This window comes from Paroedura picta, chromosome 3, assembly GCF_049243985.1.
Source record: "Paroedura picta isolate Pp20150507F chromosome 3, Ppicta_v3.0, whole genome shotgun sequence".
In the NCBI taxonomy this organism is placed as follows: domain Eukaryota; kingdom Metazoa; phylum Chordata; class Lepidosauria; order Squamata; family Gekkonidae; genus Paroedura; species Paroedura picta.
Genome location: NC_135371.1, coordinates 22,159,921 through 22,178,577, shown reverse-complemented (window position 1 = coordinate 22,178,577; position 18,657 = coordinate 22,159,921). Strand labels below are relative to the sequence as shown.

Below are 18,657 nucleotides of genomic sequence, written 5' to 3'. Positions count from 1 at the left end.
TTATTTCTAGAAATTAAGCGTTTGCCATTTCTACTTAAACTATATATCAATGTACAAATGAAAGATACAATTCTTTGATACGTTGTATTGTCTCGAGTTTTCCCCCTGCATCCATGGAGTATAAATATTCTGTTCTGTTCTTTTAAAAAAGAATAATGAAAAATTGTTGTGATACAAATTGTGCTTAAAGAAGATAGGGATGTGGAGAGCAAGGAAACAAGTGAAGGAAATCCTAAACTACAAGGGGCTATCAAGGCAACATATTGTCCGGGTATCTAGAATTGTTGTTCCATGCCATTGTGCCTTGACAGCTACTGTGGGAAAAGGAGAAATGCCAGCTTAACTTACTTTCATAGACATGTTATTTCATAAGCTTTCCTCACTTGATAAAGGTGTGCAGGCAATCACTGTACCAGTACAGGTAATTAAATACTTTACTCATGTGGCCCCCTTTCGGATATTGACTTTTGAAAATGTGGGCTAGATCAAAACCCTCCTGGGTGTTAATGTTGTTTGAAAATGTATTTGATACCTTTGAATGGGATGCTAACTGATTACAGGAGCAGTCGGCCTCACAAAGAATATTGTTTCATTTTGCAGAGTCCTCCAATGCTACTTTATTGACCAATGCAGAAAAAATTGCTACAATTACAACCACGCATACTCCCCAGCAAATGCCACAGGAGACCAGGTCAGCTGGTGTTTCCCCCCCCCCCCCCCCAGACTGTGTTAACTTTTCCAGCTACTTTCATTCCAAGTAAAACTGAATGTTCTATTTTTTCCTCCTGCTTCTTGCCCTCCTTCCCCCCATCCCTTTCTCAACCGAACAGGAACAACACAAAACCAAAACAGGAGTCTCAGTTCGATTTCAAGCCACCCCCAGCAACCCAGGTAAGGAACGCTTTTCAAATGATTTCCATTCATGCTGCTTGCCGTTTTAGCCCACGGTTTGCAGCTTACTTTCAAGAGGGAGCATGTGCAGTGGGGGTTCTGCTCCTTCTTCCTCCTGTTTGTTTGAGATATGATGCCTGATAAATCACCAAGTAGCTCGTGGTGATGCCCCAGTTTGAGAGACGTTTTATTGTAGACAGCTGTTATCAGTAAAATCAAAAGCAGCTAATACTTTGTGAACATAATATTTACAGGGCATTTATAGGCCTATATTGTTTCAGGCTAGTCCTGGAAATAAGCTGTGTTCCAGACTGTACAGCAGGGGTAGACAAACTGCGGTCCTCCAGATGTCCATGGACTACAATTCCCATGATATCCTGCCAGCAAATGCTGGCAGGGGCTCATGGGAATTGTAGTCCATGGACATCTGGAGGGCCGCAGTTTGACTACCTCTGCTGTACACTGAGAAGGTAAGACAGTGGTGTAGAAAAGGATTCTGCCAACGGGTTCTCCAGTTATCCATGCTATAGGTGTCATTGTTCCTTTTGCGTTGCCTGTTCCTGCTTCACACATCTGTGACCTCTCCTGCTGGCAATTACCATAGAAACGAGAGCAATTCTGTTGCTGGCTCGCAAGAGGAAAAGATAAAGGCTGTATACATTTTCTATTTTTGTTAGTTAGTCTTTATGTCAATAAATAAATAACACGGGAATAATTATAAAACGGGACTCTATAGCTGTACATCGTCTGTTACTCTGGCAAGAAGAAGACTTGGTGACCGTGAATACTAAAGGATGTCTTCGAAGGTGATCATGATTTTGTCTTCTTAACTAGGCTTCTTGAAGAATAAGTGGGAAACCCGGGTTTATGTATTTGTCACATTGATTTGAAAAGCAGTTTTTAGGGTTGAAAGACATCAGCTACTAATGTCTTCTTCTTTTGCTCCCCCTTCCCCCACTCCAGCCGGACCAGGATTTTTACACAGTTGAACTTGAAAGGGGAGCCAAAGGTTTTGGCTTTAGCCTGCGAGGTGGCCGAGAATATAACATGGATCTCTACGTGTTGCGGTTAGCAGAGGATGGTCCTGCAGAGAGATGTGGAAAAATGAGGGTATGTCTGACCATTTTAAATGGAAGAATTTTTCAAATATTGCTTTAAAAAAAGCCCCAATTTTAAACATATTGTATTGACGCCAATATCTGTCTCCAGTTTTCAGCCAGTGCTCATTCTTGGTTCAAGGACAAGATGGATGATCGTTGCTTATGTACTTAGATAAGGCCATGAGAGTCGAGCAGATTGTGCTGCTCAGTCTACATACAGTTCTCCCCAAACTCTTCAGTGTTCCTTAATAGGTTATGATATATTAGTATGATATTAGTAAATAAACTGCTGTATTTAGAAGTGAAAGACCAAGAACCAGCCACAAGTGCATACATTTGTCAGCGGGATGATTTCATCTCTCCCCTCCCCACCCCCGTATATACTTTCGTGGTATTATGTCACCCCCAAAATTCATTCATTCATTCATTCATTCATTCATTCATTCATTCATTCATTCATTCATATTTGGATTTATGTAACTGCCCCTCCCAAATACCAGCTAACATGATAGCCTTGAATTTTGAGAACAACTTGTCATGTGGCCTGTGGAGAACCTCAGGAACTCTCTTTAGTGACGGTCTTCCTAATGTGATCTGGTCTGCAGTGTCCTTGAGCCAAATCAAGGTCATGCCTGTCCTGTGACTGGTTGCAGAATACCAGTGGCCTAATTCTGTAATCTTTGTCGCATTGATCCTAGTCATGAGTTAAAGGTTTCGTAGGACTTTACATGATGTTAAATTTGAATATATGGAATGGATTACGATCATTTTATGGAATGTGATTTTTCAAATGTGTTACGTTTTATGAACATTAAAAATGCGCTACTGGGTCAGACCAAAGTTTCAAGTACAGCATTCTGGAGTAGTATGCAATGCAGTGGCTTGCCTTTTACATATGTTATGCCAATTTTGGGACAGGTGCAGTAATTACTTGTTTGTTTCCATGCTCAGTTAATATGTTTCAAAGCCCTTCATGAACCTGTACCAGCTACACTTCTCTGGTCAGCAACGTCTTGTTGCCCCCTTTCCAAAGGGTGATCAGAATTGCCTCAGCTCTTCCTCTTCATGCCTCTGCCTCAGGGAAGAAACATGAGTTTTAAAAAATGGCCATTGCAGCTAGAAGAGGAAAGAAAATATATCGTATAACCAGAAGATGGGATTTGAGAAAGTTTTCTATGCTTAGAAATGAAATATTAGAAACTGTGAGGTCAGAAGTGCAATTTCCTGGAGAATGCCATGAGAGATGCTGTAATACCAAACACCTGTGCCATTCAAAATGAACTTTGGAGTTGGTTTTTTCAGGCACAAAGCACTGTAATAAAGCATTTCTCAGAGAAGGCAAGTTTTGCTGCTGACAAATTGTACCAGAGTGCTGTGTTAGAGTAATAAAACCCTACTTAGGTCTGAGGATAGTGAATGTTCATGTGTAGGTGAAGTGTTCATGGACCTAATCATTCTTGGATGTGGTTTTCCATTTGGCATCCTTTTGGTATAAATGGTCACATATTTTGAATGTTTCCACTGGGACGCAAAAAACATCTGCTTGGAAACTGCAGGTTCAAATTGGAATGTTGGAGAGAGCCAGCTTGGTGTAGTGGTTAGGAGTGTGGACTTCCATTCTTGTGAGCCGTGTCTGATTCCCCGTTCCTCCTCCACATGCATCCAGTTGGGTAGCCTTGGGCTCGCCACAGCACTGATAAAGCTTTTGTGACCGAGCAGTGATATCAGGGCTCTCTCAGCCTCACCTACCTTACAGGGTGTCCGTTGTGGGGAGAGGAAAGGAAAGGCCTATTATGCACGGCTGCTGAAACAGCGGCATGGAGAACGAGGAGGAGGAAGAAGTGAAGCAAACCGATTACGCACGGGACGGAACACAATGGCGGCAAAACCCAGAATATCCGATTATGCACGCGGATACTCCGGAGCCACTTTCTGGTTGCGCCCTGGTCCCAGGAAGCTCCACTTTCTTCCACATCTTGCTAACGTGGCTTTTTCGGCGGCATACATTGACTCTGCGCCCGGTTGCCGCCCGCGGTGTGCATAATTGGTGATTTTAGCCGCCGCCATTCCACCCCGAATGTGGACTTTTCACTCCGTGCATAATGGGCCAAAGTGGAGCTTCCTGGGCTACCAGGGCCCAACCAGAAGTGGCTCCGGATTGGCCGCGTGCATAATCGGCTGCTCTGGGTTTTGCCGCCGTTGCATTCCGTCCTGTGAGTTAACGGTTTGCTTCGCTTCTTCCTTCTCCGCATTCTCCATGCCGCCGTTTCAGTGGCCGTGCATAATAGGCCTACGTGGCTCAAAGTGGCTTACATTCACCTTTCTTCCACATTTCGCTAACGCAGCTTTTTCTGCGGCATATGTTGACTCTGCACCCGATGCCTGCAGCATGCATAATTGGTGATTTTAGCCGCTGCCATTCCACCCCAAATGTGGACCTTCCACTTTGTGCATAATAGGCCGTAGAGAAAAGCGGCATATAAGAACCAACTCTTCCTCTTCTTCTTCTATTCAGTCACCTCTTAGTTTAGTCTTCTTTTCACAGTCATGGAGGTTTGTCATGGCAAGCCTTCTAAACAAGAATTTCCATGTGCATTTTGATGTGATACAGCCAATGTAAAGGACTATGCAATGTTCCTACCTGAACATTTGAATGAGTTTTAATTCTGTTCTGGCAAAAGTGATTTTACTAGAGGTGTAGTTTAAAGTAGTTTGAAAATTTGCCTTTGGCTCCAAAGCTTGTGAAACAGCCTTCCAGAGGATGTCCGGGGGGCTTCTATCCACCTGACTTTCTGATGAGACTGTAAAACTCAATTGTTCTTGAGAGCTTTAGGGGAAGTCCAAAGATGACAAAAGGGGGATATTTTGCTACTTGGGTATATTTATTTTATATTTACTGTTTTAATGAATGTTTTAACCCTGGATTGTACAAACTTTCGCTGTAGTCTATATTGCTTACTTGCTTTGGTTTCTGAGTTGTTCAGAAGAAAGGCAGATCTATGCATAATTTAAATAAATAAGATTTGGGTACTTATTTACCCAGTCTACCTACCTTTCATCTTTATACATTTACTTTCCCACATAGTTTTGCTTTAATGAGGAATTCTTTCCTTATTTCCTAATAGATTGGTGATGAAATCCTGGAGATCAATGGAGAAACTACAAAGAACATGAAGCATGCCCGGGCCATAGAACTGATTAAAAACGGTGGCCGCAAAGTTCGCCTCTTTCTTAAACGTGGAGATGGTTCTGTACCAGAATATGGTGGGTCAAACTATGAAAACATTCCTTTCCTTCCTCCTGGCATCACTCCATGAATGATATGTCTCAAGATCTGAAGCGGGGATTCCTTTTTCTCTTTTTTTTTTCTCTCTTCTTCTCCTTTTTCACCAGTGTCTTACCAACCTTGGCAACAAATGGTTTATTGCCTCGCTTGTGCTGAATTTTCTCTACACATTTTCATCCTTTGCTTGCTACTATGGACTCTTGGGGGCACAGTGTACAGGCAAGATCATCTTCAAAGCAGTATTTTTTTTGGTGATCAGAGGGGGCAAAAACTTAGAGACAAAAAAACCCACAAAAAACCCACACATACACACCCTACTGTCCTGTCTGACCAAACGAGGAATGTTTATTGAACTGTGCCAAACTGTTTCTCAGCGGATGAATTGTTCTCTTGTTCTTCTGATCAATGCAGAAATCCTGTGTTAACCATTCTGAAGCTGTAGCCTTTGTTGGGCTTTTGTCCTTGGCTGTTGTTTGTATCTATAGGCATGAATTCCAAGATGGTGTCTGGGCTCTTACTGTCCCCTTATATTTATGTAAATATTTATAAATTTATTTTTTAAAAGTATGCAATACAAAATATATATATATATAGTTGCACCCTCCCCCTCTCCTGCCGTCTCCCTTACCCTTTAGGATGTATGTTTATTTATGACTGTGTAAGCTATGAGCAAATTCAAAGGGCCATTCCCAGTATTTATGACCCAAGATCACATTTTACTTGCCTGCCAAGGGAAGACAAGGTCAGCATTTAAAAAAAACAAAGAAAAAACACCCTTTTGTCCACCATTATATGAGTTGAGTAGGTAGGGGTTGGGGTGGCTTGGTAATGTATATAATATTATTATGTCTTATTTATTTGAGATAATTGTTCAAAAGTATGCCCTAGATGTAGGGCTTTTCCCAACTGTAATTGGTTTCCAGCCAGTTATGAGATATAAGCACATGATTGAACAGATGTCCTTTATGCTTCCCCATATTTGGGATAACATTCTAACAATGTTCCTTGTTTTATCCTAGTAGGGAACATAACAAAGGTCCCCACCAATCTCCTTTTCTGTGTCTCCTACAACTGAAAGAGAGATTGGGGGATGCCACACTCTGCTGCTATTGTTGCTGCTTTCCCTAAAGGCATAGGGAAGCATGCTTTAATTAAGGGTATTGCATGTTGAAATTGGCTGACTTTTCTCCATAAGTCTGTAGCAAGATGAACTAGTCTTTTGAATGACTGTATTCATGGCTAGATGTCAGTTCAATTAGTCCTTAAAATGTAGAACTTGTCAATGGGGAGTTTTGATCTGGACCTGTATTGAACGGTTCACAAGATGTAAAACCATCGGAGAAAGGTCAGCTTAGGTTGACTTTGACGTGGTCGGGGGGGAGGGGGGGATGGTCAGCACAAAAATGGGTTCTTTCTACTGTTCTCCCAAAGCTTGTCAGAGAAAAATCTTTGAGGTAAACAGCGAATGGGGCAGTGTAGTTCAATTTACAGGGAATGGTTTTGTCAAGGAATGCAAGGCAGATTTGATGGCACAATTTAGAGAAGGCCTTACTGTAAACATAGCCCAGACCAATAGATCTTCACTAAACGACCTCACACTTGTTAGCTCATGACTCCAGTCCCTGCTAGTATAGTAGTGATAATACAGAAATATTAATTTCTTTGGGCAGGTTGCTCTGTTTTTATTTTTAATCCCTCTTAAAACTTCGCACTGGACCGAATATTCAGGCCAGGCCCCGCGCTAAAATCAGTTTTTACACTCTTTAATTATTTTAAACGACTGTTGTTTACACTTTGGTTGTACAGTTGACCGTCTTTCCGCAGAACTGAACTTGTGTAACGTTCTTTCTACTCTGTCTTTTCCTATGCTCTTTGCGCCTGTAAAGTATTGTACCATATGCTAAACATCATAAATATACCCTGTTTAAAAAAAACAAAACAAAAGTGCTTCACATCTCCAAGAATGTCTGTTGCACTGAGGATGATTATCCAGCACTGGGGCGTGGGGATGGGGCGGCTTCTTTGTTTCTTTTTCTCTTTTTAATTTATTTATATATCTATATTTTTTGGCTGCCAGTAACTTTTTGATCATGTAACCGATTCCATTTTCAAGCGAAGGGTTGGGGGTGGGGGGGGGGTTGCACTGCTGCTATCCGTTTTGTGACATTGGGGGCTTTGCTTCTTGGATAACTCTCACCGTGATCACTAACAAGTTGCTTCGGAAATAATGTTAGGTTCCAATATTTTTCTGACTCGATTGGAACGCGCTTCTCTAACGAGGCTGTATATTTTTGTAATGATTTTTGTACTTATTTTTAATGTCGTGGTCTTTGGTGGGCTTCTTTTCGTCACTGTTTACTGTTAACTGTTTTTTCCTCTCACATTCTGTGTTGACTGTTCCAGTTATGTCGTTCTGCTCCCTCCTTCCCTCCCTCCCCCCCACCCTCAGAATGGGTGCTTTAGTTGTCTGGGTTAACTAATCACCTTTTGTACATGATGGATGACAATGAATTGCTTTACAACTGCTGTGTCTGCAGCCTTATATTTGGGTGATGCCTAGACAATCCTGTCTGGAAAAAAATAAACTTTTCTTTATTCTAAGATAAAATATGAAGGGTTTTTTTCTTTCCTCTTTGTTATAGGGTATCTAAACATTCTACTTTTCTCTTTCTCTTTCTTCTACTTTTCTTGGTGCCGGGCTCTTCCTTCCTCAGCGATGATACCTCCTAATATCGCTGCATGTATGAGAAATGACAAGCTCGGGGAGTCTTGCTTCTACCTTATGGGCCATAATCAAACTACGGTTTGTAGCTAAAATCAATTTTAGGTGTTTCTGTGCTGTGGCCTAATTCTCTCACATTGCTTTCCGCTTTGCTATCCCTTTTGTATATACGGCAATTCATTCTGAGCACCCTGCAGTTCCTTCAATTGTAAGTACGTTAAGCAACATGGTCTCTTTTCTTTCTCTCTTTCCCCCTCTCTGTCTCTGTCTCTTTAAATCTTACAACAGGCCACAAGAAGCCAAAAGTACTTTCTATGGAAGAAGAGAAAGTGGTCCTCCATCTTGTCCATTTTTTGAAACATGAAACTGCTATATTATTTCCACATAGTAATCCGCAAAATGATGGCCTGCACAAAACCTAAACTAATCCAGTTTATCAAGAAAAGAGGCTCCGTCGGGGGAGACATCTTGTGATATTAAGCGTGTAGTATGAGAAAGAGAGGAGCTAGTGTAGCTTGAGCTATTGTCCTCAAGGTTATCTTAATTTACTTAAAAACACCATTAAGTTCTGATTAGATTTAAAAAATCTTTAAATGTATCCACATGTGGAAAACAGACCAAAGAATGACATTCTTTTCCCTCTCAAAACAACCTGCAAACTTCTGCCATTTTTGTAATATCATCCATTGCAAATGATATACAGTATTTAATATACTGTACAGAATCACAGCACAGAATCATTGCTTCTCAATTTGCCAATCACAAATCTTTCAGCATATGCCATCTGTCTCTGTGGCAAGAAGAAAGATTTAAGTATTCTTAAAAGATCCATTCCGCACAGCTTTCCATTGCTTTGATATGATCAGGTCATGCCCATCTGCCACCCATTCCCCCGCATTGTGTGTGTTTAAGTTGAATCATTGTGGCAAAACCAAAATTCTCCTCAACACACTCTCTAAATGTCCTGAAACAAATTTGGTTTGAGAAGTATGCTTGCTATTTGGAAAAAGGGGAACTAAAACATTGTGATGTTAGAATATCACCGAAACATGGAGTGACGTTGTTTTGTGCCACATAGGAAAAAAGTTAGGTGTGAAAGACATCCTTTGCAAGATGAAATCTCCCCTCCCCGCTCCGTGCAACTTTAATGATGAAGGTACAACAGGAATTGAAAAGAAGAATTTGGAGGTGTTAATTCTAAAATATTTTCACTTTAACCTGGAAAACTTTAAAATTCTCACACTCGTGATGCTGAGAGGACCAGTATCTGGCCTAAGATGGGCATAGTGAGGACAAGCACCGATACTAATCTCTAGCTCTCAGCCTTTGCTGTTACACTAAAATTAACGTAAGCTTCGGTTAGTCTCCTACTGACTGCTTAACCGTTGTTTGTTTTTGTCACTAATGAAATCTGAGGAATGAATGACTGGTGTCACACACCGAATTGAAGCTATGGGTACCAAACATTCTGTTATTGTCTTTCTTTCAGACCCCAGCAGTGACAGGAACAGTCCAGCCGCAGGTTCACAAAACGTATCGGAAGTGAAAAACATGCCATCCGACAGACGACAACACTCATCATTGGAGCCCAGCTATCCACCAGATCTTCACAAATCATCACAACATGGAGACAAGAGGATATATTTTAAGGACCCAAAAGGCAGCAAAGAGTTTAGCAGACAATCCAATGAACACCACACTTGGAACGGAACTTCTAAAAACAGCAATAGCACAGCAGGCAGGAAGAAAGACAAGTCACCAGAAGGGAGGCGAGACCGGCCACCAGACAGAGTGGTGATGATCAACGGACAGAAACGGAAATCTCCGGAAAAGAGGAGGGAAGGGACAAGGAGTGCTGATAATACTTTAGAGAGAAGGGAACGGCACGAGAAGAGGAGAGACTTTTCTCCTGGGAGACGAAGAGAACGGTCTCCAACCCGCAGGAAGGATGGCTCACCCAGCAGAAGGAGACGGTCCCTCGAGAGGCTGATGGATCAAAGGAGATCACCAGACAGGAAGAGAGAGAGCTCACCCTCCGAAAGGAGGGCAAAGTCAACTGACAGGAGGAGAGAGCGGACCCCAGAACGGAGAAGAGAGAGGTCTCCTGATAAAAGGAATAGGGATGACAAAATTGGCTTCAGGGAGAAGGAAGAACGCACTCTAAAATACGATACCGCTAAAAATAATAGGCAATCCCTTGAGCAAAGAAGGAGACCCTACAAAGAGTGCAGTACCGACCTCAGTATCTAATGGGCTTTGTAGGCCTATGATACTATTGTGGCCTTTCCCAGCATTCAGAGTTCATAAGAAGGAAGGTAGCAAACCCGAATCCATTTTAGTTCCTCATGTCTTAATGCCTCCAAGAGCAAAAATCCAAATAAAATCTGATCATATGTACAGAGAGTTGAGCCTAATGTATAAACAACATTAAAGTATTTTCTAGTGTATTTGTTAAAAAAAAGAAACTTGCCAAATGTTCAACCTGAAAGATTATAATTATGTTCTTCCATAATGAGTAATCATAATTAGCATCATTCCTATTGATTATTTAGTTGCTTTGTTATCATTAGATATTTGGAGAGCAAAACACCAGTGGTGAAAAAAATATGACCAATTGCATTGATTTGTTCAAATTATGATTCACTACTGTGATGCGTATAGGATTTTCTCTAGGATCAGTTGAAGGAAGGGCGGGTGGGGAGATGTTTCAGTTAAAAACTGAGAACTACTGTAAAAGGGGGTGGGTTCTTTCCTTTACAAATTAGGAATGTCTTGCCAATATTAACTTCTTCTATTGGGATGAAGGATATTTATACAAGTCCACCCAGCACCCAGGTATTAAGGAATTTATAGTTTGTTCCATGAACAGTGAGGACTTCGGGGTCTCCTTTAAAAGGAAGCAAGGATGAGGACGGGTCTCCATGGTGTCTTGTGTCATGCAAGGGATAGGCCATCCAGTTTGTTCATCTCTGCAACATTAAACCATGTTTTGTAAAGGCAGCACCTGTGTGGCTCGTGTTCCACTTTTAGGACTATGTGGATGAAACTGGAATCCAAATGCTGTCGTTTGTCTGCTTTGAAAGGAAGCGGATGTTAATTTTGGTTCCTTGCTCAATATGCATTTTGGGGGAACAAATGCTCCTTTCAGAAAATGAGGTCACGTCAGACTAATTATTATTATTGCCAAATTGGATCTGCCTCTCTATACTTCTTTTTTTTGGGGGGGGGGTGCAGGGGAGGGGCTGTTTTTCGTTTACCACCCCATTCTTACTTGAGATGAAAGAAAAAAGAAGCAGTGTCTGGAAAGCCTGGGTTTATGCTGTACTTTTAATTGTAAAGAATGGAAAACACCAATACAAGTTTCTGAGGTGTGGGTTTTTTGTTTTGTTTTTAACAATGGCAAGTGTGTGTGGTAAGTCTGCTGTAGTATTGGTATGAGATTTTAATGGATTACTGCCTAGCTGAGCCAAAATGTTTACCATTACTGTTGGACCACTAAAAGTCTAAAATTGCTGCTTTTTTTTTTTACAGTGCATAGGTGTGTACAAGTATACTGTTTCACCATAGTTTCCACACACACACACACACACACACACATATAAACACACCCCACGATAAGGATTACAAGTCTATCACTGTTGTTGCCATGGTACTGTAAAGGAAAAAGAAAAAAAAAGATGGCCAATCATTGTGTGTACAGAGTTTAAATTGTAATTAATAGAGCCTGTTGAAGAAAATGACAACCTGTTGCCTTTTTTCTTGTATAAAAGAGAATTTATGACAAAAAAAAATTAGCTGTGAGGAATGTGCTAAGTGTTTATATTTCTGAGGAAAAAATGGAACAAATTGATTCACGGGGAATATATTTTAATGTAAACTGAATCAGGTATGTAAAGCTGTTTTAAACAGGAGACTAGCAAAGTCACTCTGACGTTTTTGTTGGTTTGAATAGCCAATCTTTCCTCATAGCGAAGGCCTGCCTTTGTGACTCCAAGGCACTTGGGTGCCATCTGTGTTCTTTAGTTATCATTTCTTGCAGTGTGCGATAGTCATAATGCTCTTTTTCTGTGTTGACGAAAAGCAGTAATGTGGGCCAATCTTTTTTTTATATAAAAAAACAAACAAACACTATGCATATATAAATACTACATTGTTCATAGCTTTATTTGACTTAATCGGGTTTATACATAACATTAGTTATAAGTAGATGTGGACTTTACCCAGTAAAAAAAAAAAAGATTCTTTCCTTGGGACAAAACATAATGTATATGATGTAGCTACTCAGAAGGAAAGAGTCTGTGAATGCTATTTTTATTATCAAATAAAGATTTCCATACAAAGCATAAATATGGCTGAAGTGGTAAGATTAAGGCTGAAATGCAGCACAATTCACTCCCCTTTGTTCTCTTGTGTTTAAAGCCATTCTTTCCAGGAGGCTCAAGGATTTTCTGCCAGTTCCTGCCTCTACCTGGCTATGTGTATGTGTTCTGGTATCTCAGTTGAATCATAGGAAAACCTATTCCAATGTAAGCAAATTATATCATTGAACTGCTCAGGTGATAAATGATGCACTGCCTCTCCCTTCTGACATTTTCTTTGTTGATATTCCAGGTCATCAAACGTAATTCACTTGGGTGTCCTTTTGCAGCTGTGACTTCTCCATTTTTCTCCAGCAGACATTTTCCTTTGGCCCTCTTGGTTCCAGAAATTATAGGGCAGAAATTGTGTTGACAAAGCCAAGTGAGATACTGTTATCTCTTTCAGGGCCCAAGAACAATGGCTTGTTAGTGTGGATCCAAGCAATAATCATTGGACTCAGTTTTAGAGTCTGGCCATTGCTGTTTTGCTATTACAGATTAGATACCTTCTAGGTATTTACAACATGGGGGAAGGAGTGTTGAAGTGATTAGCCTTTCAAGTGGAAGTAAAGATTTCTCAAGCTCTGTGACATGACCAGTCCAAACCAGCACCCAGTCTGGCCTTTGTTCTCTTTTGCAGTAAGAGTTGGTGGCTGTGTGCATTGGGGAGAGAACAGCACCAACCCCACACACTGAGCTACTCACATCAGGGTTAAAAGAACAATTTGCGGAGTACTCCTGAATTTACCTTGAGATCACCAAACATTACAGATTCTGACACTTACCCAACCATTCTGGTGCGAAAATTTTGTGCTACTAGGGTCATTTTCATTTAGCGATAAACACATCCAAAATGAAGGCGGTTTGGAACAAGATGCTAAAATATTCTTTTTTAAAATTTATTATTAAATTTATATCCCGTCCCTCCCAACAAGTCGACTTGCAGAATAAAATGGGCCCAATGGCCCTATCACAATAAAACAGTAAAATCAAGAAACAATCCCCCCATGTTAACAGTGAATTAAGAATTAATTAACTAATTAGTGAATTAAAAATTCTAAAGGGACTTGTAAGAAGTTGCAGTACTTTATTATCCTATTTGCCCACATCTTTAACTGCAACTTTTTTTTTGTAAATTGCTCACTTTTGATGTCATGTTTTAATGGCATATTATAAATCCAATATTTTATACCATTTTCTGTTCTGGATTCTACTGGATTCTACTTTGGTATGGAGCACGGGTAGAAAGAATAGCAAAAAATACTCTGAAGTTTCATATGTTAAGCAGAAACAGTTTATTATCCCAAGTGCATTCCAGTTTCCCGCATGTATATATATCTTGGTCTTCTATTCCTCACATAAGTTTTGGGTTTCTGTAAGAAAATGCTCTAAAGTTAGTGTTGACAGGATTTTATTTCAAGTAGATATTGTCATCCATTCACATCCTTATGGACAAGTGCATATTTGGGAAGCCTTATCTATGTTAAATATAAAGCTCAGTATGGGTGTCTCTCAATAGCTATCAGACATAATGACTATGGAGCTTCCACATTCAAAGACAGTGAACCTCTGAATACATGGTGTTATAGAAGGCAACAAAAGGGGGAGGATATGGCTTTATCCTTTTAAGCCTCCTGGAAGCCTCTGATTGGCCACTGTGAAAAGAGGGATGCTGCAATAGATGGACTTTTGATCTTGATCCAGCAGAGACTTTTGGGCAGGAATTTTTTTTAGATGACCTTTGAGTACTTTCTAGATCTGCCTTGGGTTTTTCATCAGCCCTAACAGCCCGAATTTGCCCATTTCTCCACCAGCCTTTTAAAAGACAAGATGCTTTATTATCAATGTTTCTGAGTAACAGATTCCACTGCCTTGTCTTTTGGTTCACAGGGAGTTAACTCATCAATCCCCAAAAGAGTCCACCTGAGGCAGATGATAGTGAGTGGGGAAAGGGGGGCAGATCAGAGTAATCAGTTTACATAAGCTATATGCTGAAGTCTTCCTGTATATGTTGAGGAAATGAAGTTATGAGGATGATTTACATTGATACTCTACCTTTCTCACTGGGTCTCTAGGGGAATTTGAAGTAAGACAATATAGAACATTTGAATCTGACAGTTCCTAATGAACTAATACACCTGAACTAGGATTTAGAATGAAGGGAGAATTACAGCACAAGCAAACAAACCTGTAAGGCAGCAAGGCCATCAGTGTAGAAAAACGTCCTTAATAAAAGTCACCTCCTGAGTTGATCCATTTAATCTCAGCCTTGCTCCGTCTACAAGAGTGGCCTGAACAATTCTCTCTTGTGCATGTTGCAAAATGACAGAAGCATGCATTGGTCTATAACAGGCAGAACAGCCCCCAATCTGAGTAATTCAAGCTGTGTTGTGAATTAAGTCACAATGGTAAAGAGTAAAACGTCTGTTAGTACAATAGTTATGGATTCAGATATTGCAACAGACCATAATTAGTGCTAGGAATGCACAAACACCTGCCAGTTCAGCTCACATCCTGTTCACCCATTACAAACAAGGACCTGTCTGAGGAATTCAATAGATTGTCAATCTATTTCTTGAAGACTGACATGGCGCTTCACTGTATTTTTTTTTTCTGAGCCTTCAGGGAAGGGCAAAATTAATGACTAAACAGTGCCATTGGTTGTTCATGCATGTGTTCTCACCAACCAAAGTGTTCAGATCTCTCCCCCCCCCCCCCCCTCAACCCCTGTGCACAGTGAGGGAGAGACTGGTTAAAAGTTGGATCTAGACGATTTTACATGAATTCATAGGATTTTTTACCCTGAAACAAAACTGCTGATAATTGTAGTTCATATTTTGGCCTACAGGCAGCACCAGGAAGGGGGGTGGAAATCAAGTGTTGTCAGGATTTTAGATAATTTATTTTAAAAAGTGAATAAAATATGTCAGCTTCTAATATAACCCTGACTTAAAACATTTTGCCTTTCTCACATATCATATAGTTAAATAAAAAGTATTGAACACTCAATTTTTCATTGCATCAAATGTCATGTACCTAATCTTGATTTTTAAACATTAGTCTGGAATAAACATTTAAAAATAACAAAGAAAAAGATCCCCCCACAAATCTAGAGAACCATCAATACTATTACATATTACAATGCATTTATTTTCTGCCTTTTGTCCCTAATGACAAATAATCCACTCTATGATTTTTATAGAACATAATTATATGGTCAAATAAGAGAAGTTATACTATTATTTATATTATCATTATCATTATTATTTATTTGACTTGTTACTCACTTCTCCCTAGACGATCGAGGCGTGTTAAAGCATAAATCCCCAATAAAACTGTACAGTAAAATCTATAAAACCCCTATTACACAATAATGCACAAAATAAAACAATAGAACAGATGTGGCAAAAACTCTAATAATGTCTATATAAGTTACCACCGATAACCCATTCTAAGGGGGCACCTTTATTTTTTTTAAACCCAAGGCTTTGTGGTGCTGCCATGGTGCAAAACATGGATCTAAAGCACAGGTCCTCATGGATCGTCACAATATTGATGGTAGTTAACCAAAACAGATTGGTAGGTTGCATATTGTATTCGCATCTAACCACAGTACAATAAGAATAAAAAGTAGTCCAATAAAAAAACCCTGCTCTGTGCTCATTTGGAGAAGGCTTCTTTGTTTGGGAAGTCTGAAATATGGCAAAGTTAAACAACTGAACCCTGTATTCTCTTTGCCATATTAAATCTTGCCTAAACTCCATGATTGGGGATGGGTGGAGTAAAAGTCCACTCTCCTGCAGAGGATTTCCAATGCATTTCCAATTATGCTAATAGGCACTGATCTATTTGAATTGGTAGCCCCTCTGTGCACATACAGTTTCAAAATCCAGTAAATTTGTGGTTGTTCAGTATGAACCCAATGGATTGTGTGATCAACTCGCCTCTGATCAACACCTTTGCACATGGTATGTTCAACTGCTGAACACCTTCGTGGTGAAATTTGCAGCATCCCTAATTAGTTCAGTCTCAGGTGAATAAAACAAACCCTGGTTTGTTGAGCCAATTGCCTTTAGCTAACACAGCCAATAGGTTTGACCAAACCACAGGTTACAATGATGTCTTAGTGACTGGTTCTAGATTAAGAAATTACAAGTTGTGGGCAGATTATTTTCCCCTCATCCTTGTAATAAACAATAGGTAAAGTCGATTTTCTTTTATGGGAGCAATACAGTTGGGAGCCATCATACGCGGCATAGGAATGAATCCCTGCTTCAGAATACAAGTGGGACGTTCCAGTTTGCCCATTTCCTTACCCAAAAGGTAAGCCCCATGCAAATAGAAAAACAGCATAGCCATGGATAGGAGTTCTGTGCCTTCTGTTTGCTTCCTGTGATGGCTTTTTATTTGCTGTGAGTTTTTAACGTATGAGAAGCATTCCAAAATGTGAACCCTCTTCACCTACTTCCTACTGCCTGAAGTCAGTCTGCCTCCTCATGCTTATGTGCCAACCAAGTCTCATGCATCTTTAACCAGGTCTTGAAGCAGCTGCATTCCTTTGCATTTATAACTTGAAACCTTGCAGGTGCATTTTCTGGGATGAATGCCACCACACTGCTAACCCCTTGGGAAATCAAAGAAAGAATGCAGCTCTGATTGTAATACTAGGATCCTCCAGGAGCCCAGAAGGATCTTAACTATACAGGAGTCCATTAAGACAATTGCATATGGAAAGATGAGAGGTTTGTATCTATGTACGTGGCATCTTACCCGTCGGGATCATGAGGATTCTGGAATCTTGCCCACCTTCTCCAACTCAATCCCTATGGCACCCAAACAAGCACAAGCGTGGGAGATGGATATTCCTAATTGTTTCAGCCTCCTTCATGCCACACGGTATCTTATCCCAGAAGAAGCCTGCAGCATTAGCCACATGAGGTACATGGATGACTGCAGGCTGCAGGCAAGTTTCTTCTTGCATGGTAGGATGTAAGTCTTGATTGGCAATCAAGCAAAACCCTGAAAAGAAAATCATCATTCATATTTCTCCTACTAATTTTGCTGTGTTTGGAACCTGTCTATCTTTAAGGTATTCCCACTTCACCTGACCTGGATAGCCCACTCTGGTCAGATCTTAGAAGCTAAGCAGGGTTGGTCTTGGCTAGTATTTAGATTGTGATGGGGAAGCAGGCAGTGGCAAGCCACTTTTGAACTCTACCAGATGTGACTAGACAACAAAAAAAAATGCCCACCTTATATGTCATGCTGAGCAAAAGCCACCAGCATTGTACAGGTGCCCTAGGTACTTCAAATTAAGAGAAGAAGAAAGGAGCTGTTAGAGCCTCGTGCTTGGAGATCAGAAACCCTAATTCAAGGATGTGGCTGAATGGGGTTCTTCAGAGGAACATCTAAACAACCTAGAACAGGGGTAGTCAACCTGTGGTCCTCCAGATGTTCATGGACTACAATTCCCATGAGTCACTGCCAGCATTTGCTGGCAGGGGCTCATGGGAATTGTAATCCATGAACATCTGGAGGACCACAGGTTGACTACCCCTGGCCTAGAACACTTATCTTACAATTTCAGATTTTACTGTGGAAATCTCAGTTTAACAATGCCACATCCCACTGCTGCCATTTTACGTGTTACATGCAGAAAGTCCCGTGTTCAACTCCTTTAAAAGATCTCAGGTAGCAGAGCTGAGGAATACTTGGTTAAGATCCTGGAAACCTTTTGCCTCTCACAGACCATTTCCCACTGAGAACTTCACTGCCCCAGCTCCCCTGTGGGAGTGCAGATCCGGGACAGACGCGGTGCACGGGGCCAAATGCTCCCCCTTGCGAGAGCAGGAAGAGGCGAGACAACCTGCCCCAGCTCAAATTCCAGCCTGCAGCCTGGCATGGAGCCTCCGGTGTGGGAAGAGGCACAGTCCATAGTGCTAGGGCTGTTTTCACCAAGTTTTCCCTGTGGTTTGGGTTCTGAACTGCGGTGATATTCCACAAAGCTTATTCACAATGTTGTTTTCCATTTCTTGTTCTCTTGAGGTTGCTTTGTTGTTCCCCTGCTTTTTGAAATGGGATCAAAGGTGGCTTGAGAAAGCATGGGCAAACAGTGAGGAAACCATGGAAAGACAACAAATGAAAAATGATGTTGTGAGGAGACAAGAGAAAAACAGCTCCAGCCCCCCAGCCACTTGAAAGCTTCATGTGAAAGAGTCTACATAGTCCTTCAGGTCTTCCCATCTATATACTTCTAGCAGTTTCCTGCCCCACTCCCCAAACACACACACAAACCTGACT

At 40.8% G+C, this 18,657-nt stretch overlaps 1 protein-coding gene across 29 annotated transcripts in view; it reads left to right on the top strand.

Moving 5' to 3' along the window:
• MAGI1 (membrane associated guanylate kinase, WW and PDZ domain containing 1) overlaps window positions 1-11,128 on the top strand; it is a 566,279-nt gene extending 555,151 nt beyond the window's left edge. For 24 of the 29 annotated variants that reach the window (XM_077325070.1, XM_077325078.1, XM_077325089.1 and 21 more), the window contains 5 exons: window positions 601-691; window positions 831-891; window positions 1,855-2,001; window positions 5,117-5,255; window positions 9,489-11,128. In XM_077325070.1, coding sequence (XP_077181185.1) covers window positions 601-691; window positions 831-891; window positions 1,855-2,001; window positions 5,117-5,255; window positions 9,489-10,249 — 1,199 coding nt within the window. In that variant the 3' untranslated portion in view covers window positions 10,250-11,128. Of the gene's footprint in view, window positions 1-600; window positions 692-830; window positions 892-1,854; window positions 2,002-5,116; window positions 5,256-7,991; window positions 8,081-9,488 lie in introns of all 29 variants that reach the window. The other 5 variants (XM_077325095.1, XM_077325093.1, XM_077325092.1 and 2 more) reach the window with 1 other exon arrangement.
• The last annotated feature ends 7,529 nt before the right edge of the window (window positions 11,129-18,657 follow it).